The following is a 24,149-nucleotide window of genomic DNA, read 5'->3' on the forward strand; positions in this document are numbered from 1 at the left end:
CAGGTTATGATTGGCTCACTTCCGGAAAGAATACCCTACATCGACAGACTGTGTGAGAAATGAACATGGACAAAAATATGATGTTTGCTGCGCCACTTTTGTGCTTAAAGTTGTTGAACAGCACCCTGGTTACAGGGTGCTGAATTGACAGCAGTGCTATTACTGCCTTGGTGCTGTTCAACAACTTTAAGCACAAAAGTGGCGCAGCAAACATCATATTTTTGTCCATGTTCATTTCTCACACAGTCTGTCGATGTAGGGTATTCTTTCCGGAAGTGAGCCAATCATAACCTGAGTTTAGCATGACGTAATGGCAGGAATGAACCAATTGAACGTGTCACTGACGTAGCAGTAGCATTCATTTTTTAAACATGCTTTTTACCATTATTTTAATGCTTTTTCTCATATTTTCATGTGTCGATGAGCTTAATATATGAAGTGAAACACTTAAATGAAAAATAAATGAAAATTTGATCAAATGATTCCATATTTATGAGAAATTTAAATAGGTTTTCCAATCGAGCCGCTAGGTGTCCCAAGAGCGTATGCAGCATTTCACCGAATAATCCAGACCCTAGCCCGTCAAAAGGCAAAAGCGACAATTTGCGGCATATAATCTGAAGAATAGTACAATTATATTTTCATATTTTTATCATCTTTTGAGCTATTCCAAGGATATTCGATTGCAGTTTCATGCTGTAAGTTTTAATGCTGCATGCATTGCATGATCATTGTTATACGATGGTTGGTAAATGAGCAAAATGACAAAAGAGCGGCAGAGCCTCTTTTTTTTTACTCATTTTGATATCCATTATTGTCTTTTTCCAGTTATTTCACCTGAGGGCATTGTATCATACTGTATTTTAAGTTAACGCAGCAGGAGGATAGCTCAGCAGTCAGCAGGGTGACCGTTTTGGAGAAGTGGCTGCAGCAGCCAGCAGGTGTATTTCACGGGTGTATTTCACAATCACAGAAGTGTGCCTGAATTACCCAAAAATCAACAATATTTGTTTTAAAAAAACCAAGCCTATATTGATATAATTCAATAATTAACAACCTGCCAGAATTTGGAATAGCATTATTAAAAAGTGCCATAATTTGTCACGGTCTAAATACGTGCCCTGTATTTACCTCCCCCGAGCAGGGGTTATTATGCTTCAAAGGAAGTGATTTCAATAAATTCAAAAGGATTAAATTGTGCTTTCCAGGCCTGACTGGACCTGGGGTCCGATTTACCCCATCCCCTCTGATTGATCCATCCCCTGAACAAGAGAGTGCAACTGCACTGCTCTAGTGCTAGAGGGGCTTTTTCAGCTGACTTGCAAGTTGCAATTGCACCCTTCTTGTTGGTGTCTCGCGCTGCGCTTTATTTTAGCACAATCGGCTCAGTTGTTTTCAAGATGTGGAAGCATCCTTCTGCATGTGTGCACTTGCAAACTGGGTCTACTCTGAACAGACATGGTTTTCCTGGCACCCTAGTTACTGGTTACTAAGGGTGTACCAACTTTCAGCGCAATTAGTCCAGCCATTCTCATGATGTAAAAGTAGCACCCTGCACATGCGCATGCCTATCTGCTCTAAATAATCCCTGCCTGTGCACTGCAGTCCCCAACCTGACTGCTGACATATGGATATACATAGCCTGATGAGTGGTCAGTGGTAAGTGCCTACCCACATGATAAGTTTCAGCACAATTGCCCAAGTAATTATTGAGCTTTTGTAATTAGAACAAACTTTGTGCCTCTTCATTTTGATTTTGCATTGCATGATTTTGTGTGGGTCTCCCACATGCATCGAGAGTGTCCGATGTTTGGTAGAAGGGATGCAACTACCCTACATAAATTACCATAAGTCAAATGTTCCAGCAATATAGGCCTCTCAAAGAGCCACTTCAGCAGAACAACTTGAACACCCCTGACTTTCTTCGTGGCACGTGCCATGACAGTGACTTAGATGCATTAAGAGTAGTCAATTTTGGGGTAGAAGGGAATGGATGGTGCTACCCATTAAAATGACCACAGATCAATCGGTGCAGCAGCTGCTGAGATATAAACCTCTTTAAAGCGTGAGAGACCGGACTGGGCCAGGCCGCTCTACTGCGATTTTTCCGTTCTATTGGAAAAACTTCGCTTCGCTCGCTCACACTAACATAGAGCCGGTGGTTAGAACACATCTGACTTTGATCTCGACTTCTCTTACAGTCTGATCTGCAGTGTTTGGTGAGACCTAGCAGCAGCACGTCCCGACGAGCCTTGCCACACCATGGACGCCAATAAAGGAGAGGCGGAGCGGTGTGTGGAGGCCGCCGAGAGGGCCATGAATGCCGGCGAGCGGGACAAGGCGGCGCGCCTGCTGCGGAAGGCGGAGAAAATGTACCCCACAGAGAAGGCCCAGTGTGAGTTCTGAGCTCGGGAGGAGGGAGAGGGTCATCAGTCATGTGACTGTGAGGGTGGGGGTTATGTAATGGGACATGGGTACTGTTCACTCTTTGTTTATTTTGTAAAGGTCTTGTTGGTTTCTTATCACTCCCAAAAGATATTTTCCAACGGGAAAATTCAGCGTATTCCCGATCTAATTAGTCAAAAATAGGGTTTTTGGACTGCCCATTCAAGTTGCCTCTGATCTGCTATTCTACTCTTGTATTGTAACCTACACTGAGTGAATGTGCTTTGACATGTGGATTGATTATCCAACTACAGTTTGATATTCAGGGTGCGCCGATTTCGCCCAAACTTGCCCCAGGGACCAAGTCTGACACGCTGAGCACGAATCTGGTGTTAGAAATCCGCTTTTCTCAACCGATCACCCAAATTTACCGTTTTTGAGTTCGTCCATCTACAGATTGACAAACTCCAGGGGCCATCGATTTGGCCCAAAAATGGGTCTAGGGGACCAAGTCTGACACGCTGAGCACGAATCTGGTGTCAGAAATCCGCTATTCTCGACCGATCACCCAAATTTACCGTTTTTGAGTTCGTCCATCTACAGATTGACAAACTCCACGGGCCATCGATTTGGCCCAAAAATGGGTCTAGGGGACCAAGTGTGACACGCTGAGCACGAATCTGGTGCCAGAAATCCGCTATTCTCGACCGATCACCCAAATTTACCGTTTTTGAGTTCGTCCATCTACAGATTGACAAACTCCAGGGGCCATCGATTTCGCCCAAAAATGGGTCTAGGGGACCAAGTGTGACACGCTGAGCACGAATCTGGTGTCAGAAATCCGCTATTCTCAACCGATCACCCAAATTTACCGTTTTTGAGTTCGTCCATCTACAGATTGACAAACTCCAGGGGCCATCGATTTTGCCCAAAAACGAGTCTAGGGGACCAAGTCTGACACGCTGAGCACGAATCTGGTGTCAGAAATCCGCTATTCTCGACCGATCACCCAAATTTACCGTTTTTGAGTTCGTCCATCTACCTACAGATTGACAAACTCCAGGGGCCATCGATTTCGCCCAAAAATGGGTCTAGGGGACCAAGTGTGACACGCTGAGCACGAATCTGGTGTCAGAAATCCGCTATTCTCAACCGATCACCCAAATTTACCATTTTTGAGTTCGTCCATCTACAGATTGACAAACTCCAAGGGCCATCGATTTTGCCCAAAAACGAGTCTAGGGGACGAAGTCTGACACGCTGAGCACGAATCTGGTGTCAGAAATCCGCTATTCTCAACCGATCACCCAAATTTACCGTTTTTGAGTTCGTCCATCTACAGATTGACAAACTCCAGGGGCCATCGATTTCGCCCAAAAATGGGTCTAGGGGACCAAGTGTGACACGCTGAGCACGAATCTGGTGTCAGAAACCCGCTATTCTTAACCGATCACCCAAATTTACCGTTTTTGAGTTCGTCCATCTACAGATTGACAAACTCCAGGGGCCATCGATTTGCCCCAAAAATGGGTCTAGGGGACCAAGTCTGACACGCTGAGCACGAATCTGGTGTCAGAAATCCGCTATTCTCAACCGATCACCCAAATTTACCGTTTTTGAGTTCGTCCATCTACAGATTGACAAACTCCAGGGGCCATCGATTTGGCCCAAAAATGGGTCTAGGGGACCAAGTGTGACACGCTGAGCACGAATCTGGTGTCAGAAATCCGCTATTCTCAACTGATCACCCAAATTTACCGTTTTTGAGTTCGTCCATTTGAGATTGACAAACTCCAGGGGCCATCGATTTCGCCCAAAAATGGGTCTAGGGACCAAGTGTGACACGCTGAGCACGAATCTGGTGTCAGAAATCCGCTATTAGTCTCAACCGATCACCCAAATTTACCGTTTTTGAGTTCGTCCATCTACAGATTGACAACCTCCAGGGGCCATCGATTTGGCCCAAAAATGGGTCTAGGGGACCAAGTGTGACACGCTGAGCACGAATCTGGTGTCAGAAATCCGCTATTCTCAACCGATCACCCAAATTTACCGTTTTTGAGTTCGTCCATATCTACAGATTGACAAACTCCAGGGGCCATCGATTTGGCCCAAAAATGGGTCTAGGGGATCAAATCTGACACGCTGAGCACGAATCTGCTGTCAGAAATCCGCTTTTCTCAACTGATCACCCAAATTTACCGTTTTTGAGTGCCCTTCCAGCCAGAAATTCGCTTGGGCTAAACAATGGCAAACGTCGGGCAGCTTGGGCTTAGCCTGGGTTTGCCCACTTCGATCAAAACCAATGTATTTTTTACTTGGGCTGAGCTTGGGCATGCCGCAGCTATGCCAGAGTGTGGCCAGCTGCAGCTCAGCCCGACATCCGCCCGCGCAATCAAAGCAGGCTCAACTTGGGCGGAGCGCGGGCTGATCAAGCTGGTTGTCTCCTTTGGCTAACTGGAGTAAAGCCGGAGTTGAACCATACTTGATCGGCTGTTCATGCATGCGCATTTCTGCGCCAGTCACGTTTTGCTCGGGCTTACATCGGGCTACCGCCAATCGTCGCACAACTGGGGCTAAGCTACGGCTGTCCGGAGCTCGCAGAGCGGGCATACCTCCGGCGGAGCATGGGCTTTAGTCGGCGTTTTTGTGTCATACGCCGACTTTAGCCCAAGCCCTAGCCGACTTCAGCCCGACTAAAATCTTGGGCAAGCCGCACTTTAGCCTGCTTGGGCCCGGAGTAAAATTGCTGGCTGGGCTGGAGTTTGTCAATCTGTATAGATGGACGAACTCAAAAAACGGTAAATTTGGGTGATCGGTTGAGAATAGCGGATTTCTGACACCAGATTCGTGCTCAGCGTGTCAGACTTGGTCCCCTAGACTCGTTTTTGGGCAAAATCGATGGCCCCTGGAGTTTGTCAATCTGTAGATGGACGAACTCAAAAACGGTAAATTTGGGTGATCGGTTGAGAATAGCGGATTTCTGACATCAGATTCGTGCTCAGCGTGTCAGAGTTGATCCCCTAGACCCATTTTTTGGCCAAATCGATGGCCCCTGGAGTTTGTCAATCTGTAGATGGACGAACTCAAAAACGGTAAATTTGGGTGATCGGTTGAGAATAGCGGATTTCTGACACCAGATTCGTGCTAAGCGTGTCAGACTTGGTCCCCTAGACCCATTTTTGGGCGAAATCGATCGCCCCTGGAGTTTGTCAATCTGTAGATAGACGAACTCAAAAACGGTAAATTTGGGTGATCAGTTGAGAATAGCGGATTTCTGACACCAGATTCGTGCTAAGCGTGTCAGACTTGGTCCCCTAGACCCATTTTTGGGCGAAATCGATCGCCCCTGGAGTTTGTCAATCTGTAGATAGACGAACTCAAAAACGGTAAATTTGGGTGATCAGTTGAGAATAGCGGATTTCTGACACCAGATTCGTGCTCAGCGTGTCAGACTTGGTCCAGTAGACCCATTTTTGGGCCAAATCGATGGCCCCTGGAGTTTGTCAATCTCAAATGGACGAACTCAAAAACGGTAAATTTGGGTGATCAGTTGAGAATAGCGGATTTCTGACACCAGATTCGTGCTCAGCGTGTCACACTTGGTCCCCTAGACCCATTTTTGGGCCAAATCGATGGCCCCTGGAGTTTGTCAATCTGCAGATGGACGAACTCAAAAACGGTAAATTTGGGTGATCGGTTGAGAATAGCGGATTTCTGACACCAGATTCGTGCTCAGCGTGTCAGACTTGGTCCCCTAGACCCATTTTTGGGGCAAATCGATGGCCCCTGGAGTTTGTCAATCTGTAGATGGACGAACTCAAAAACGGTAAATTTGGGTGATCGGTCGAGAATAGCGGATTTCTGACACCAGATTCGAGCTCAGCGTGTCAGACTTGGTCCCCTAGACCCATTTTTGGGCGAAATCGATGGCCCCTGGAGTTTGTCAATCTCAAATGGACGAACTCAAAAACGGTAAATTTGGGTGATCAGTTGAGAATAGCGGATTTCTGACACCAGATTCGTGCTCAGCGTGTCACACTTGGTCCCCTAGACCCATTTTTGGGCCAAATCGATGGCCCCTGGAGTTTGTCAATCTGTAGATGGACGAACTCAAAAACGGTAAATTTGGGTGATCGGTTGAGAATAGCGGATTTCTGACACCAGATTCGTGCTCAGCGTGTCAGACTTGGTCCCCTAGACCCATTTTTGGGGCAAATCGATGGCCCCTGGAGTTTGTCAATCTGTAGATGGACGAACTCAAAAACGGTAAATTTGGGTGATCGGTTAAGAATAGCGGGTTTCTGACACCAGATTCGTGCTCAGCGTGTCACACTTGGTCCCCTAGACCCATTTTTGGGCGAAATCGATGGCCCCTGGAGTTTGTCAATCTGTAGATGGACGAACTCAAAAACGGTAAATTTGGGTGATCGGTTGAGAATAGCGGATTTCTGACACCAGATTCGTGCTCAGCGTGTCAGACTTGGTCCCCTAGACCCATTTGTGGGCCAAATCGATGGCCCCTGGAGTTTGTCAATCTGTAAATGGACGAACTCAAAAACGGTAAATTTGGGTGATCGGTTGAGAATAGCGGATTTCTGACACCAGATTCGTGCTCAGCGTGTCAGACTTGGTCCCTGGGCCAAGTTTGGGCGAAATCGACGCACCCTGAATATCAAACTGTAGTTAGCACTGCTGTCAATTTAGCAGCAGTTTGATTATCCAACTACAGTTTGATATTCAGGGTGCGCCGATTTCGCCCAAACTTGCCCCAGGGACCAAGTCTGACACGCTGAGCACGAATCTGGTGTTAGAAATCCGCTTTTCTCAACCGATCACCCAAATTTACCGTTTTTGAGTTCGTCCATCTACAGATTGACAAACTCCAGGGGCCATCGATTTGGCCCAAAAATGGGTCTAGGGGACCAAGTCTGACACGCTGAGCACGAATCTGGTGTCAGAAATCCGCTATTCTCGACCGATCACCCAAATTTACCGTTTTTGAGTTCGTCCATCTACAGATTGACAAACTCCACGGGCCATCGATTTGGCCCAAAAATGGGTCTAGGGGACCAAGTGTGACACGCTGAGCACGAATCTGGTGCCAGAAATCCGCTATTCTCGACCGATCACCCAAATTTACCGTTTTTGAGTTCGTCCATCTACAGATTGACAAACTCCAGGGGCCATCGATTTCGCCCAAAAATGGGTCTAGGGGACCAAGTGTGACACGCTGAGCACGAATCTGGTGTCAGAAATCCGCTATTCTCAACCGATCACCCAAATTTACCGTTTTTGAGTTCGTCCATCTACAGATTGACAAACTCCAGGGGCCATCGATTTTGCCCAAAAACGAGTCTAGGGGACCAAGTCTGACACGCTGAGCACGAATCTGGTGTCAGAAATCCGCTATTCTCGACCGATCACCCAAATTTACCGTTTTTGAGTTCGTCCATCTACCTACAGATTGACAAACTCCAGGGGCCATCGATTTCGCCCAAAAATGGGTCTAGGGGACCAAGTGTGACACGCTGAGCACGAATCTGGTGTCAGAAATCCGCTATTCTCAACCGATCACCCAAATTTACCATTTTTGAGTTCGTCCATCTACAGATTGACAAACTCCAAGGGCCATCGATTTTGCCCAAAAACGAGTCTAGGGGACGAAGTCTGACACGCTGAGCACGAATCTGGTGTCAGAAATCCGCTATTCTCAACCGATCACCCAAATTTACCGTTTTTGAGTTCGTCCATCTACAGATTGACAAACTCCAGGGGCCATCGATTTCGCCCAAAAATGGGTCTAGGGGACCAAGTGTGACACGCTGAGCACGAATCTGGTGTCAGAAACCCGCTATTCTTAACCGATCACCCAAATTTACCGTTTTTGAGTTCGTCCATCTACAGATTGACAAACTCCAGGGGCCATCGATTTGCCCCAAAAATGGGTCTAGGGGACCAAGTCTGACACGCTGAGCACGAATCTGGTGTCAGAAATCCGCTATTCTCAACCGATCACCCAAATTTACCGTTTTTGAGTTCGTCCATCTACAGATTGACAAACTCCAGGGGCCATCGATTTGGCCCAAAAATGGGTCTAGGGGACCAAGTGTGACACGCTGAGCACGAATCTGGTGTCAGAAATCCGCTATTCTCAACTGATCACCCAAATTTACCGTTTTTGAGTTCGTCCATTTGAGATTGACAAACTCCAGGGGCCATCGATTTCGCCCAAAAATGGGTCTAGGGACCAAGTGTGACACGCTGAGCACGAATCTGGTGTCAGAAATCCGCTATTAGTCTCAACCGATCACCCAAATTTACCGTTTTTGAGTTCGTCCATCTACAGATTGACAACCTCCAGGGGCCATCGATTTGGCCCAAAAATGGGTCTAGGGGACCAAGTGTGACACGCTGAGCACGAATCTGGTGTCAGAAATCCGCTATTCTCAACCGATCACCCAAATTTACCGTTTTTGAGTTCGTCCATCTACAGATTGACAAACTCCAGGGGCCATCGATTTGGCCCAAAAATGGGTCTAGGGGATCAAATCTGACACGCTGAGCACGAATCTGCTGTCAGAAATCCGCTTTTCTCAACTGATCACCCAAATTTACCGTTTTTGAGTGCCCTTCCAGCCAGAAATTCGCTTGGGCTAAACAATGGCAAACGTCGGGCAGCTTGGGCTTAGCCTGGGTTTGCCCACTTCGATCAAAACCAATGTATTTTTTACTTGGGCTGAGCTTGGGCATGCCGCAGCTATGCCAGAGTGTGGCCAGCTGCAGCTCAGCCCGACATCCGCCCGCGCAATCAAAGCAGGCTCAACTTGGGCGGAGCGCGGGCTGATCAAGCTGGTTGTCTCCTTTGGCTAACTGGAGTAAAGCCGGAGTTGAACCATACTTGATCGGCTGTTCATGCATGCGCATTTCTGCGCCAGTCACGTTTTGCTCGGGCTTACATCGGGCTACCGCCAATCGTCGCACAACTGGGGCTAAGCTACGGCTGTCCGGAGCTCGCAGAGCGGGCATACCTCCGGCGGAGCATGGGCTTTAGTCGGCGTTTTTGTGTCATACGCCGACTTTAGCCCAAGCCCTAGCCGACTTCAGCCCGACTAAAATCTTGGGCAAGCCGCACTTTAGCCTGCTTGGGCCCGGAGTAAAATTGCTGGCTGGGCTGGAGTTTGTCAATCTGTATAGATGGACGAACTCAAAAAACGGTAAATTTGGGTGATCGGTTGAGAATAGCGGATTTCTGACACCAGATTCGTGCTCAGCGTGTCAGACTTGGTCCCCTAGACTCGTTTTTGGGCAAAATCGATGGCCCCTGGAGTTTGTCAATCTGTAGATGGACGAACTCAAAAACGGTAAATTTGGGTGATCGGTTGAGAATAGCGGATTTCTGACATCAGATTCGTGCTCAGCGTGTCAGAGTTGATCCCCTAGACCCATTTTTTGGCCAAATCGATGGCCCCTGGAGTTTGTCAATCTGTAGATGGACGAACTCAAAAACGGTAAATTTGGGTGATCGGTTGAGAATAGCGGATTTCTGACACCAGATTCGTGCTAAGCGTGTCAGACTTGGTCCCCTAGACCCATTTTTGGGCGAAATCGATCGCCCCTGGAGTTTGTCAATCTGTAGATAGACGAACTCAAAAACGGTAAATTTGGGTGATCAGTTGAGAATAGCGGATTTCTGACACCAGATTCGTGCTAAGCGTGTCAGACTTGGTCCCCTAGACCCATTTTTGGGCGAAATCGATCGCCCCTGGAGTTTGTCAATCTGTAGATAGACGAACTCAAAAACGGTAAATTTGGGTGATCAGTTGAGAATAGCGGATTTCTGACACCAGATTCGTGCTCAGCGTGTCAGACTTGGTCCAGTAGACCCATTTTTGGGCCAAATCGATGGCCCCTGGAGTTTGTCAATCTCAAATGGACGAACTCAAAAACGGTAAATTTGGGTGATCAGTTGAGAATAGCGGATTTCTGACACCAGATTCGTGCTCAGCGTGTCACACTTGGTCCCCTAGACCCATTTTTGGGCCAAATCGATGGCCCCTGGAGTTTGTCAATCTGCAGATGGACGAACTCAAAAACGGTAAATTTGGGTGATCGGTTGAGAATAGCGGATTTCTGACACCAGATTCGTGCTCAGCGTGTCAGACTTGGTCCCCTAGACCCATTTTTGGGGCAAATCGATGGCCCCTGGAGTTTGTCAATCTGTAGATGGACGAACTCAAAAACGGTAAATTTGGGTGATCGGTCGAGAATAGCGGATTTCTGACACCAGATTCGAGCTCAGCGTGTCAGACTTGGTCCCCTAGACCCATTTTTGGGCGAAATCGATGGCCCCTGGAGTTTGTCAATCTCAAATGGACGAACTCAAAAACGGTAAATTTGGGTGATCAGTTGAGAATAGCGGATTTCTGACACCAGATTCGTGCTCAGCGTGTCACACTTGGTCCCCTAGACCCATTTTTGGGCCAAATCGATGGCCCCTGGAGTTTGTCAATCTGTAGATGGACGAACTCAAAAACGGTAAATTTGGGTGATCGGTTGAGAATAGCGGATTTCTGACACCAGATTCGTGCTCAGCGTGTCAGACTTGGTCCCCTAGACCCATTTTTGGGGCAAATCGATGGCCCCTGGAGTTTGTCAATCTGTAGATGGACGAACTCAAAAACGGTAAATTTGGGTGATCGGTTAAGAATAGCGGGTTTCTGACACCAGATTCGTGCTCAGCGTGTCACACTTGGTCCCCTAGACCCATTTTTGGGCGAAATCGATGGCCCCTGGAGTTTGTCAATCTGTAGATGGACGAACTCAAAAACGGTAAATTTGGGTGATCGGTTGAGAATAGCGGATTTCTGACACCAGATTCGTGCTCAGCGTGTCAGACTTGGTCCCCTAGACCCATTTGTGGGCCAAATCGATGGCCCCTGGAGTTTGTCAATCTGTAAATGGACGAACTCAAAAACGGTAAATTTGGGTGATCGGTTGAGAATAGCGGATTTCTGACACCAGATTCGTGCTCAGCGTGTCAGACTTGGTCCCTGGGCCAAGTTTGGGCGAAATCGACGCACCCTGAATATCAAACTGTAGTTGGATAATCAAAGTGCTGCTAAATTGACAGCAGTAGTAATAGCACTGAATAGCGTTCGCAGTTACGGGAGCGGAAGGACGTGTGATCGGAAAGCTCTTGATTGTGATCGGCGAGGCCGGGAAGAAGGAAGAGGACTTTTTAAGTCCAATTTGTTTTTGTTTATTCAATTCTTTTGGAGAAGCATCCATTTTTCTTTTTCTTCCATTTCGTTTTGATTAATTGTCGGGTGGAAGCTCGGCCACGTGGTGAGTCACAATCGCCTCAATGAGTGATTGGGATCCATTGCGGAAGTGTAGGCTGGTGTGTAAATGATGGGGACACCCAGAGCTACAAAGAGGTCTAGAGTAGATAACATGAGAGAGACCTTTTGGGGTGATGAGGACTCGGGGTTATACCTGAGTGTCACCCTGAAGTCAGGGAGTCCGATCAAGGGTAAAGGCTGGCCTTGGGTTCAGACTTGCATTAGGGGCATCTTAGGAGGACAAGACCGAGTATCAAAGGCGACATTTCAGAATGATGGGAGTCTGTTGCTGAAAACAAAAAATGAAAGGCAATCTGACAGACTGCTGAAAGCGACAATGTTCGGAAGTGAGGAGTGCAGTGTTCAGAAAGCAGAGAAACTTAACACGAGCAAAGGCACTATCTATGCCTTTGACCTGACTGAACTTACTGAACAGGAGGTAGTGGGATGGCTCCAGGAGTTTGGAGTGGTTGGAGCGAAACGGGTGACAAGGAGGGTGGGAACTCACAGGGAAAACACCCCTCTGCTCATCTTGACATTTGACAAGCCAACGTGCCCAACACAACTACATTTTGATTATGTGTCCTATGAGGTGCGGAGGTACATTCCTAACCCTCTGCTCTGCAATCAGTGTGGCAAATATGGTCATGTTCAGGCCAAGTGCAAAAGTGTTGCCTTATGTCTGAAGTGTGGGGGTGAGAAACATGAAGGGGACTGCTCCCCCAAATGCATTAACTGTACTTCTGATGACAGACATCCTTGTTACTCCCACGACTGCCCAGTCTGGAGAAAGGAAAAGGAGGTGTGTGAAATCAAAGTAACACAGGATATTTCATACGCTCATGCTCGGAGGGAGTATGAGAAAAAGCACCAAAGACCCACAACACCGGCATATTCCACTATACTTCAGACATCACCGACCACACAGCAACAGAACCACCTGGATACTTCTCTGAGGGAGCGGGTTGATGTACTGGAAACAAAGGTGGATAAGATGCTGTCCCTTCTCAACAAACTGGTGAGTCAGGCAGGGGTTAACACCTCTGATGAGACACTCCAGATCCCAAACCGAGAACCTGAACTGAGAGACTGTGTCCCAACCCCTGCACAACTACCACGTGAGGTGGGAGACAGCATGGCTGAGGACAATCCTACTCCAGGTAGTGGAAATGGGAGTTGTCAAAATGCCCAGGTCGATGTAGAGACTGACACCTCTGATGACATGGAGGATGGGGAAAGCCAAGAGATTGGCAAAAAGGGAGTACACTGGACCAAAGTGGACCGTCATAGTAGAGATAGGAATAGAGGTGGAGGAAAAGGCAAACATCCAACATCCCAAATGCATCCATCGTCTCAAGAAGAGACTAGAGGAAAACAGGAACCCCTCACTGAACAGAGGACGAAGAAACGAATGCCCAGTCTCACTAGGATGGGCACCCCACCCACTTAGTAGAAGGCCAGGCAGTAGAAAGGCTGTATATAGTGCAGAGCATCAACAAGTTTTTAGTGTTGAATTGTGTCTTGGTTGACAGTGCACATTGCACTGAATGTTGCATACATCACACAGATAGTGTGCACAATGCATATATGTTCCCATTGTGGAAGCTTTGGTTTGAAGTGGTATGTATTTATTTGATGATAAGTTACACCTTTAGTTTTTTCAATGGGTCTTAGCATCCTACAATGGAATGCACGAGGGCTCATTGGCAAATGGGCCGAGGCAAAACCCATGTTCATGCATGGTAACTTCAGCCTCATATGTATTCAAGAGACTCATTTCATGATGAATGACAGGTATACTTTCCGATTACCTGGATTTTCTGCGTATCATGAATACTCACGTCAAGGAGGACGGGGTGGAGGAGTGTCTATATATGTGTCTAACAACTTGTCACACTTCCAGGTACAGGTACACACTACATTACAGGCAGTGGTATGTTCGATAAGGGTCCAAAACAGACGAATTGCGATCTGTTCATTGTATCTTCCACCGAATGAGACCTTCTCTTTTACTGAGATGGACCAGTTGATCAAAGAGCTTCCTAAGCCCTTTGTCATTTGCACGGATGCCAACAGCAAACATATGATGTGGGGTAGCCAAATAAATGACACTCGAGGCAATATCTGGATGGATGTGATTAACTTGAATACCTTGTGCGTGTTGAACGATGGTCAACCAACTAGAATTGACGATTTTACAGGCCACGAGTCATTTATTGACTTAACTGTCACAACAAGCGACATTGCTCCCCTGATGGAATGGAATACTGACAAGGACCTCCATTCAAGTGACCATTTCCCCATACACATTAGAATGGGTTCTGATACAGGAACACCACCACCAAATGTTCCACCTTTATTTTCAGGTTGGAATATTAAGCGAGCAGATTGGACTGAGTTTCAGAGGCACTTTTCTTTTAAGTTTGATAGCAGAAATGGTGTTGAGAATTGTGACAACATGGTGGCAGCGATGCTGGAAACGGCCACCCAATTTATTCCCACCCGAAACTGTAACACTAGATACAAATGTCCATGGTGGAATGACCAATGCCGAAATGCCATTAGGGAGAGAAGGCGTGCTCAGAATCGAATGAGGAGAGACCCACACTCTGAGTTTCTGCGAATTGAATATCGTCGAGCCAAAGCAAAGGCTCATCGCACAATCCGTGAGGCAAAGGTAACTTCATGGAGGGAGCTCATATCGATGTTTAACCACCGAACACCAATGAATAAGCTATGGGAGACGCTTCGGAAATTTAACTACAAAGGTCGCATATCCCGACAATACCCGGTACTGTTTGAAAATGATGCAACAATCGATGATCCTCTTGAGGTGGCTAACACGTTTGGACGTTTCTTTGCTGGTCTGAGTGGACGTTCTATGTACTCTGATGTATTTTTACAACGAGAACGGACACTTGTTGATTCCATGCCGGACTTTGGGAGTGAGAACACAGAAGACTATAATAAAGAGTTTTCGTTCCGTGAACTGACTAATGCAATATCTAGATCAGGTTCTACTTCAGTTGGGCCGGATAAAGTGCACTATGAATTTTTCAAGCACATGGATGAAGGGCAATTGCGAGAACTGTTGGCACTTTTCAACTTTTTGTGGCTAAATAATGTTTTCCCACAAACATGGAAACATTCGTATGTTGTTCCTATATTGAAGCCGGGCAAGGACTGTAACAAAGTCAAATCATATCGACCTATTCAGTTAACTTCTGTTTTGTGCAAACTGATGGAAAGAATGATCGGGAAGAGACTGAGCTGGTATCTAGAGAGGTTTTGCCTGCTATCTAGGTTCCAGTGTGCCTTTCGGGAGAACAGGAGCACAATGGACCACTTGCTACGACTGGAGTCCCAGATTCGAGATGGATTCCTCCATCATAGCACTACAATTGGAATTTTTCTCGATTTAAAATCGGCATACAACATGGTGTCTCCTACTATGCTCATGCATCGTCTTTTTGATATGGGTTTTCGAGGACACTTGATGTGCTTTGTCCAATCGTACCTAAGTCGACGAACGTTTCAGGTTCGATGTGGTGTGCTATCGGACACATTCTCTCAAGAATACGGACTTGTGCAGGGTGGGGTGTTATCGCCAATGCTTTTTAACATTGCTATTAACTCGATGTTTAATGATATCCCTCGCGGTGTCTCCTATGCCATCTATGCTGATGATTGCACGATTTGGACACAGGGTAGACGCCTACCTGAACTGTTTCACACATGTCAACAGGCTCTGCACAAAGTTGGTGAATGGGCGCTTAACAATGGATTTTCATTCTCAGCAGAAAAATCCACAGCGGTCATGTTCAGACGTGGATTAAGACATGTTGACCTGGGGTCTTACCCCACCCTTGTGATCAACAATGCAACCATTCCTTTTGCTGAACAGGTTAGATACCTGGGAGTTTTGCTAGACAGCAAACTAAACCTTAGAGCGCATGTAGAGTATACGAAAGCGAGGGCACAGAAACGAATCGCTCTTCTCAAATGTGTATCAGGCAAATCCTTTGGCGCTGATCGAGTGATTCTCCTTCGAATGTATAAAGCTCTAATTCGTCCTATTCTCGATTATGCTGCAGTGCTACTAGATGGGCCGGGCAGTCGCATTATTGATTCACTTGAGTACGTACAGAACACAGCACTACGTATTGCGACTGGAGCACTGCGAACCAGCCCTGTACGATCATTGCAGGTTGAAACCAACGTGGTTCCTCTTAGCCTCAGGAGGCAAGACCTATCCCTAAGATATTATCTCAAGGTACAGGGAGACATTCGACATCCATGTCGCAAAGTGGTTGATATGGAGAGCAACCAACACGTGTATGAAGGATTATCGGAACATTATATGAGAAGGATCTCTGGATTTCCTTTTTCACATAGGTTGTCCACCATGTGCAGGGTACTTGGTCTCCGATTACCACGAAACACGGTGAACCCACGTGGACTAATACCCCCCTGGCTCTTACCTGACGTTACCACGATGATGTTACTCAATGGCACGAGACACATGACAGAAACGGACATACATTTAGCGTTCCAAGATGTGCTTGCACAATATCCAGGTTTCCGGAGATTCTACACTGACGGTTCTAAGATTGATGGATCGACTGGTTGCGCTTTTACAGTGAATAATGCTTTCTTTTCCCACAAACTGGAGCCATGGATGTCTGTGTTTACTGCGGAGTTGGTGGCCATACGCGAAGCGCTTCGTTACATTTCGGATCATCGGGTTGACAAAGCAATGATCTGCTCGGACTCGCAATCCGCGATACGTGCTATAGCGTCTCACAATCGAGAACATTGCATTGTCATAGAGATTTCTGAGATTCTTTACCAGCTCTCACGTGATCGACGCCAATGTATCTTTCTGTGGATACCAGGACACAGTGGTGTAGCAGGCAATGTAAGAGCCGATCATTGGGCCAGAATGTCTCACCAGAAACCGAATGTCACACATGTTAATGCAGGGTACAGAGAGTTTCTGCCCATGGTACGCAAGAGTACCAAAGATAAGTTCGCTGAGATATGGCACGATTACCGCCCGACGCTCCTTAAAGAGGTTAAGCCAAATGTCGGCCAATGGATGTCGAGTTCTCGCAGTAATCGTAGAGAAGAAATCATACTGACGAGGATGCGATTAGGCCACACTCTTCTTACTCACAGACACATTCTTGATCGCGAACCTCCACCGATATGTGACCGTTGCCGATGTGCACTTGACGTTCCGCACATCTTGCTGCATTGTCGGAAATTCTGTGCCGAAAGACGGAACCTGGAAATAGAATGTCTCATATCCAATGTCCAGATGAATGTAGGATCTCTACTGGGAAATGAATTTCCCTTGATCACTGATGCTGTGTTTGCATATCTTACTGAATGCGGTGTTGCTCAGAGATTGTGAGACGATGTGATAAGCACTGTGATTTTGTGATGTCCAACACTGCTGTGACTTATTGGTGAACTAATTAGAGTGCGTGTTATCGATGCTCTGTATTGATTGTGTCTGTAGTTTAGTTAGACAATAGTCAGTTTTCACTCCCAAGTAGTTGTTCTAGAATCTACCGTATCCAGACCACCTCTTTGGTCTATGTAGCCTAGCTGAAACCCTAGTAGTGTAACCAGGATGCCACAACTACGGCCGAAAACTAACCGTTTCTGCCTCCGGCAGAGACCTTCATGTCTACATCCTCCCAAAGCAAGTCCACACCACGGCTATACCTATCCTAAATCCGTAACCCTGCTTAGTCACCCTGCTTAGTTCCCTTTACTCATTAAGAAGAAAAGAAGAAGAAAGACTGCCATCAAAAGAAGTTGGACGCAAGAGCCAAGCTGCTACGCGCCCTAACCCACAACAACAACAACAACAACAACAGCACTGAATAGGAATGAACGTTGGGATGAATTAAATTTGGGTGATTTAAATGTTTTGTACGTTCTTTTGGCGAAATATTAGCCATTTATATTGCTGATGCGTGGGAAGAATTAAATAATCTGATTTCTGGCCGAGCAGTGAAATCAGACCATTTTGTTTCATGCCAGTGAGGACTGAGGTGGACTTCAGGTAAGGAGAGGAGCTAAAGACTTCCAACACAAACCTACAGCGCCTCTCCTCGGATGGAAAACTTTCGTTTGACACCTGCTCTACTTATGCCAAAACCTGCAGGAAACAACAAGGACAACCTGTAGAGACATATGCACTCTACCATCTGACCAAGCAATAACAGTTTGCATTGGGAGAATCTCTCTCTCTCTCTCTCTCTCTCTCTCTCTCTCTCTCTCTCTCTCTCTCTCTCTCTCTCTCTCTCTCTCTCTCTCTCTCTCTCTCTCTCTCTCTCTCTCTCTCTCTCTCTCTCTCTCTCTCTCTCTCTCTCTCCTCTCTCCCTCTCCCTCTCCCTCTCCCTCTCCCTCTCCCTCTCCCTCTCCCTCTCCCCTCTCCCTCTCCCTCTCCCTCTCCCTCTCCCTCTCCCTCTCCCTCTCCCTCTCCCTCTCCCTCTCCCTCTCCCTCTCCCTCTCCCTCTCCCTCTCCCTCTCCCTCTCCCTCTCCCTCTCCCTCTCCCTCTCCCTCTCCCTCTCCCTCTCCCTCTCCCTCTCCCTCTCCCTCTCCCTCTCCCTCTCCCTCTCCCTCTCCCTCTCCCTCTCCCTTCTCACTCCTCTGCCCCACTCTTCCCCAGCAGGTGGCCATGATCACCGTCCTGCTGCCGGAGGAGCTGACAAGGCAGCAGCAGGGCTCGCTGACAGGCCTGTTTGAACGCGACCCTCGCGACCCTCGTCGCGCCGCCTTGGTCGTCACGGGCCTCCAGTATCGGCTGCCGGAGGCGCGCAGTCTCGGCTACCTCATTAGCCCGGCGGACAGCCGAGACTTCTCCGGCGCCGTGTTCGCCTACCTGCACAACTATGTGGTGATCACGAACGGACGCGTGCCCCGCGTGCTGCGCTGTGTCATCGACGGCCAGCCGGTGCCGGCCGAGTCGGTGACGCTGGCGCTCTACAGTCCGGCGGCGGTGCGCGGCGCCGACATGCTCCGAGGAAGTCTGGCCGGAGTGGGAGCTGCGTGTGACGCGGCTGCTGGTAATGCTCAGACGAACCACGCGTCTGCCGACGGTGTCGCGAACGGTCGTCGGGCCCCGCCGGCGCCGGACGGCTCGTGGGACCCTCTGCAGCTGATGGTGCGCGCCGTGCTGGCCGCCGAGCCGGCGCCGGCGGCGCGCGCGCGCATGCCGCTCGGTCTCGGTATCGGCTGGCTGCAGTGGCTGGTGCTGGAGCTGTGCTCGCTGGCGTTCGTCGGCCCGCCGTGGCCGGCGGCGGCGGCCGGCGCGGCGGCGCTGCGCATCGGCTGGCTGCAGTGGGCGCTGCTGGAGCTGGCGCTGCTCTGCCGCGTCTCGCAGCTGCACCGGCTGCTGGTCTGGCTGCGGGTGGACGTGCGCAGCGCCAGCCGCTCGCTGCTCTCGGCGCCGGCGCGCTGCAGCAGCCTGCTGGCGCAGTGTCTGCTCCGGCTGAGCCAGGTGGCGCGGCTGGCCATGCACCGCGGCCGCTCGGTGGTCTGGCTCGGCTGCGTGTGCGCGCTGGTGTGTGATGTGGCGCTGGGTGTTATCCTTACACGGCTGGTGCAGCGTCGGCTCGACTCGGCCGCGCTCCTGAAGACGGTCACCGAGCTCTCCACGGTGAGTCGGTCGGGGACGGATGCTGAGAGGTATCTACGGGATCATAAAAGGGAGGGGCGCCGTTGTTTTTGCAGTCTATAAACGTTTTGATGTTAAAGCGCCTCGTCGCTACATTTTTGGTACTGTGATGTCTGTTGATTGCTCTGAAAGTGTCATTCAGTATCGATCCCTGCACCTGAACCTTACCTGACTGAAATTATCAATCTCCCACGTTGTGTATATATAGATTGACAATTGTTGATAAGCGTTTAGGAAGGCCTTTAAATTAAATATTCATTTGCTTTAAATTAAGAATAAAGTTAAAATTGAAAAGTGATATATAGCCCGACGTTTCGCATTTATTGTAGGTTGCCCATGAATAAGCAATAAATGCGAAACGTCGGGCTATATATCATTTTTCAATTTTAACTTTATTCTTAATTTAAAGCAAATGAATATTTAATTTAAAGGCCTTCCTAAACGCTTATCAACAACTCCCACGTTGTGTTCCTCCACCGTATAGCGTTTTTGCGACAATAGTTTTGCACTCGTTAGTCCCCCGCTTGCCTCTGGATGCCAGCATAGCATTTGAACACCTCACCCTCTATATGTCGGTTTGTCTAGGCCGTGATGTTTCAGCTGAACACCCCGCTCCCCTGTCCTGTCTGTCCAGGGCGTGATGTTTCAGCTGAGCACCCCACCCTCTCCCTGCCTGTCCACTGTCCAGGGCGTGATGTTCCAGCTGAGCACCCCACCCTCTCCCTGCCTGTCCAGGGCGTGATGTTCCAGCTGAGCACCCCACCCTCTCCCTGCCTGTCCAGGGCGTGATGTTCCAGCTGAGCACCCCACCCTCTCCCTGCCTGTCCAGGGCGTGATGTTCCAGCTGAGCACCCCACCTCTCCCTGCCTGTCCAGGGCGTGATGTTCCAGCTGAACACCCCACCTCTCCCTGCCTGTCCAGGGCGTGATGTTCCAGCTGAGCACCCCACCCTCTCCCTGCCTGTCCAGGGCGTGATGTTGCAGCTGCAGTCGCTGCTGCAGTGGATGATGGGCGCGCCGGCCGGCCTGAAGCTGAACACGCCGCTCACCACGGCTCTGGGCAGCTTCTTCTTGTACCACGTGCAGCTGTGGGGCGCCTTCATCACCCTGGTGACGCCCACCATGATCACAGCCATCCAGCTGCTTCTACCGATGGGGTGAGGCGGGGCAGGGTGACGGTGTCTGTGGGTTTGATGGGAAGGGGCAAGACTAGCTCCGTTTAGGTAAGCGTAGGCAATGGGCATTGAGCAGTGAGCTCTTAGGATATCATCAATGGCTCGTGTAGAACGTTAAGCGTTGGCTCGTAATATAATACATATTTATGGGGCGATTGAGGACATCTCTACGAACAACGATCAATAGTAAATTGAAAAATCAAGATATTAACTGTGTGTTGTGCAGTGAGAAATACTTAATGAAACTTTGTTGCTCAAAAATTTGAATCTATTCTGTTGTCTACCTGAATAGAGATATCGTACTTTAATAGCGTTAGAGTCATTCATCATTTGTCAGTCGCGTTCTTTTTCCCTTCTCCGATAGTTTCTTCACGTCCGATTATTGCGTGAATTTCACACTCTTCCACATAGGCATGTTTCCTCACTAGCATAGCATCCATTCTCCTCCCCGTCCTAGCCCCGCTCGGTCTTTGTCCGAGCTCCCCCCCCCCCCCCCTCCCCGTTGACCGCAGCTGAGGCTACCCGTCACCGTCCCACCTGTGTGACACCTGTCGTGCCACGAGCGTGCGTGCCGAGCGGGTGACGGACACGCCGGTTCGGTATCGATTTCACCGCGGTGCGGCCACCGCTGACCGACGTGTGACAATAACATGGTCTGTTTCAGCTACCTGGGAGCGTCGTTTCTGTTCAGCCTGCTGTCGGATCTGCTTTCGCTGGCCACGTTCCACGTGTACTGTGTCTATGTCTATGCAACAAAGTGAGTTTTACCTATGCGATGCATGCATTTGGGAAAAATAACAAAAATTGATTGTACGTTAGACTTTTAGGATAGCCAAGAGTTCGAAGCCAAATTAGATGTGTTTTTCATCTCAGATGAGGCGTTAAAAAACGAATGTTTATTTCCTTGCTTCGGCTGTGTTCAGATCGAATAAAACGAATGTATCGACGCAACATTTTATTGAACGCGGCTGCCAGACACTAATACCCTAAGAAATACATGTGTTTAATATATCCTGACCTGTATGACTGAATAGCCGACTGACCGTTTCCGTTTCTCAGGCTGTACCAGCTGGAGGTGCGGTGGCTGGTGCGACTGTGGCGGCTGTTCCGCGGCCGCCGCTGGAACCCCGAGAAGCAGCGCGTCGAGACGTGGCCCTACACGCTGGAGCAGCTGTTCCTGGGTACGCTCTGCTTCACCATTCTGCTGTTCCTGTTCCCCACAGTGCTGCTCTACTATGCCGTGTTTGTCGTGGTGAGTCTGGGGGGGGGGGGCGGCTGGCAGGACTGGGAACACGAGTCGGTGACTGGCTGGGTGGGTGGATGAGACCTCTGCCTCTTACGTTTTGATGTTCACCCCATCGACTTAATACTGTCAACTGTTCACGACGTTACATGCCGGACGCTTTCGTTATGCGAGTCTTCTATCCCTACGGGTTCTTTCCGCTGGTTTTCCTTGGTTTGTTTTTCCATGCAGCGCCACATAGGAATTAGGATTGCTGTCATCATTTTGATTTGGTCTGACGTGTGTCATCGCTGCCAATCTGTCAACCAATTCATGCTGCCTGGGTGGGCACGTGTAATCTCTGTGCTGTATGTTTGTGACCCTCCCTCATTAACCTCCCTCCCCCGCGCTGCGCCGCCGCAGCTGCGTCTGACGGTGCTGGCGGCCGTGGGTCTCCTGACCCTGCTCATCTACGTCATCAACGTCAACCCGCTGCTGGTGGTGGTCAGCTGGCTGGCGCGCGCCAACTGCGTGGCCGGTGAGTGGTGCGGAGAAGTGGAGGGGACAGGTGGTGCTGGTGCTCGAGAGGGATAGGGGTGAAGGGTGAAATGAGGCTGTATGAGTGTGTCAGTGTTTATGTAGATTGCTTCTTCATTGGTTATGAGAGTGTCGGAGTGGAGAAATGTTTTGATATTTGTGGTAGTTTGATAATATGAGGGGGCCAGTTCCATGTGAATGTTGTCACATGGGGGAGTTATAGAAGCATCTCGCTCTGATGCCTTTGGACGCCATTTTAGCATGACCTCACGCCGTCTCACAGTCCCGCAGATAATGAAGTAGCCCATGCGATGCCACTCGCCCAGCTGTCCTCTGGTCATTACCCTCCCCACTGACCATGGTCCCGCTCTCCACCTTTAGGCAGTCTTCTGGTGACCGTTCTGCGCCAGGACCGGCGCAGTCTGGTCACCCGGGTGGAGCTGACCACTGCGCCGCTGGGCGATACCCTGCGGTGGTTCTGGTGTCCGGCCGACCCGGGCCTGGCGCCGCTCCGCTGGGGCCAGCTGCTCGACTCACTGGTGCGCGGAAACCTGGTCTACCCCGTGTGACGCGAAGGAACACCGAGGGGAACCGCCGCTGATGCATGCATGCTGTGATAATGGTCAGAGAGACTGGCAGACGTCGCCAACAGGTGCGGTAAGCTGCCAAAGTCGCGGGGAAGGGCTGGGTGGAAGTTGGCATGACAGACATTCACGGTTTGCGTTTGTATGGGAAGTGTTTGGCGGGTGGTAGCGTTTGACTCCTACGTTGCCTTGGCCGGCTTGGGATGGAGTTGACGCAGCCTTACGCCAGTTATGTAAAGTTGAGAGTTCAGCTCACCCAGTGCCCGGCCGGTGGGGTTGTATTGCTGTGCTGTGCGGTGCCAGTCTCGGATTGTTCCATTCCCAGCGGCTGTCGTGGCTGTCTCGAGGCCTCATTCGTCGCGCTCAGGGCTGTGCTGGGTCGTCCCGGGTGACTCCAGGAGCCATCTGCCGACGTCTTTCATAGGCGAGCGACTCTATAAGTCATACTGAAGATAAGCTGGTGTGGGTGGACAGATTAAGCTCAAAGGCAGAAAGTAGTCGCTGTGTCTAGAAGGAGTTTGAAACTGGAGATTATTTAATTCCATGGGAAGAAAACAGTGGCCAGTGGGGGTGGGCTGTCTCCGGGACGAGTTCAGACAGTCATGCTGGATAGAGTTAGAAACCGTGTCCTTCGAGTCAAACCGCGCCGTTCTGAGTCAGAATTCGTGCTCGTTCGAGTCAGCAGCCGTGCTGTTCTAGTGCTAAACCGGGTAAGGTGGAGTGCCTAGTCTGGCGCTGCGCGCCCCTCGCCGTTTTTGAGTGTCGTGAGTTACGATTCACGAGAGGCTCAGACCGCCGCCCGGGGCCGTCGTCGGCCCGCGTAACGTCGAGTGTTTGTGATGACGCGGCACCTGGTAAGTTTCCAGTGGCGCCGCGCGGCGTGTTTCCAGTGCTCCTCAAATGCACACCGGGAGCTGTGTGTAACTACTGGTCGGTTTGAGGTGTACTGGGCTGTTCCGCAGTGATTTATTTGTCTTGACATTATGCATATCATTCATCATCATTATAACCGCATTGTGCGCAATATAGTTCATTCCATACATATTTTGTGTTTTACTCGATTCTATACACCGTGTTTCCTCATTCCCTCCGCTCTGTCTCGGCCTGTTTGGACGGTGCGTCGCCCATCGCTACCCCCCCCCCCCCCCTGTCCTGTGTCGCACACTGTTCCGGCTAATCGGGAAGCACCTCATTGCCGACAATTGCGCG

At 49.3% G+C, this 24,149-nt stretch overlaps 1 protein-coding gene across 4 annotated transcripts; it reads left to right on the plus strand.

Moving 5' to 3' along the window:
• The first annotated feature begins 576 nt into the window (after window positions 1-576).
• Window positions 577-23,984, plus strand: LOC122366209. 4 transcript variants are annotated; one of them, XM_043338186.1, is made up of 8 exons: window positions 577-698; window positions 2,202-2,395; window positions 18,416-19,405; window positions 20,392-20,579; window positions 21,262-21,354; window positions 21,657-21,849; window positions 22,243-22,357; window positions 22,738-23,984. In XM_043338186.1, the coding sequence occupies exons 2-8, from the start codon at window positions 2,321-2,323 to the stop codon at window positions 22,923-22,925; spliced, it is 1,842 nt and encodes a 613-aa protein (XP_043194121.1). In that variant the 5' UTR covers window positions 577-698; window positions 2,202-2,320; the 3' UTR covers window positions 22,926-23,984. The 4 variants fall into 4 exon arrangements, with proteins under 4 accessions (XP_043194121.1, XP_043194124.1, XP_043194122.1 ...); XM_043338187.1 differs by lacking the exons at window positions 577-698; window positions 2,202-2,395 and adding exons at window positions 11,541-11,733; window positions 17,413-17,805; XM_043338188.1 differs by lacking the exons at window positions 577-698; window positions 2,202-2,395 and adding exons at window positions 11,541-11,733; window positions 17,413-17,805 and having other exon boundaries at window positions 18,419-19,405.
• Window positions 23,985-24,149: the final 165 nt, after the last annotated feature.

The sequence above is a fragment of the Amphibalanus amphitrite genome, unplaced genomic scaffold, assembly GCF_019059575.1.
Source record: "Amphibalanus amphitrite isolate SeventyFive unplaced genomic scaffold, NRLGWU_Aamphi_draft 000791F_arrow, whole genome shotgun sequence".
In the NCBI taxonomy this organism is placed as follows: Eukaryota; Metazoa; Arthropoda; class Thecostraca; order Balanomorpha; family Balanidae; genus Amphibalanus; species Amphibalanus amphitrite.

What these genes read in the sequence shown, in the direction of transcription:
- LOC122366209 (XM_043338186.1), top strand. Translation starts at nt 2,321, where the DNA reads ATGCCGGCGAGCGGGACAAGGCGGCGCGCCTGCTGCGGAAGGCGGAGA. An exon ending in GTCTATGTCTATGCAACAAA is followed by an intron (nt 21,355 to 21,656) that starts GTGAGTTTTACC and finishes TCCGTTTCTCAG; the next exon opens with GCTGTACCAGCTGGAGGTGC. An exon ending in GCGCGCCAACTGCGTGGCCG is followed by an intron (nt 22,358 to 22,737) that starts GTGAGTGGTGCG and finishes CTCCACCTTTAG; the next exon opens with GCAGTCTTCTGGTGACCGTT.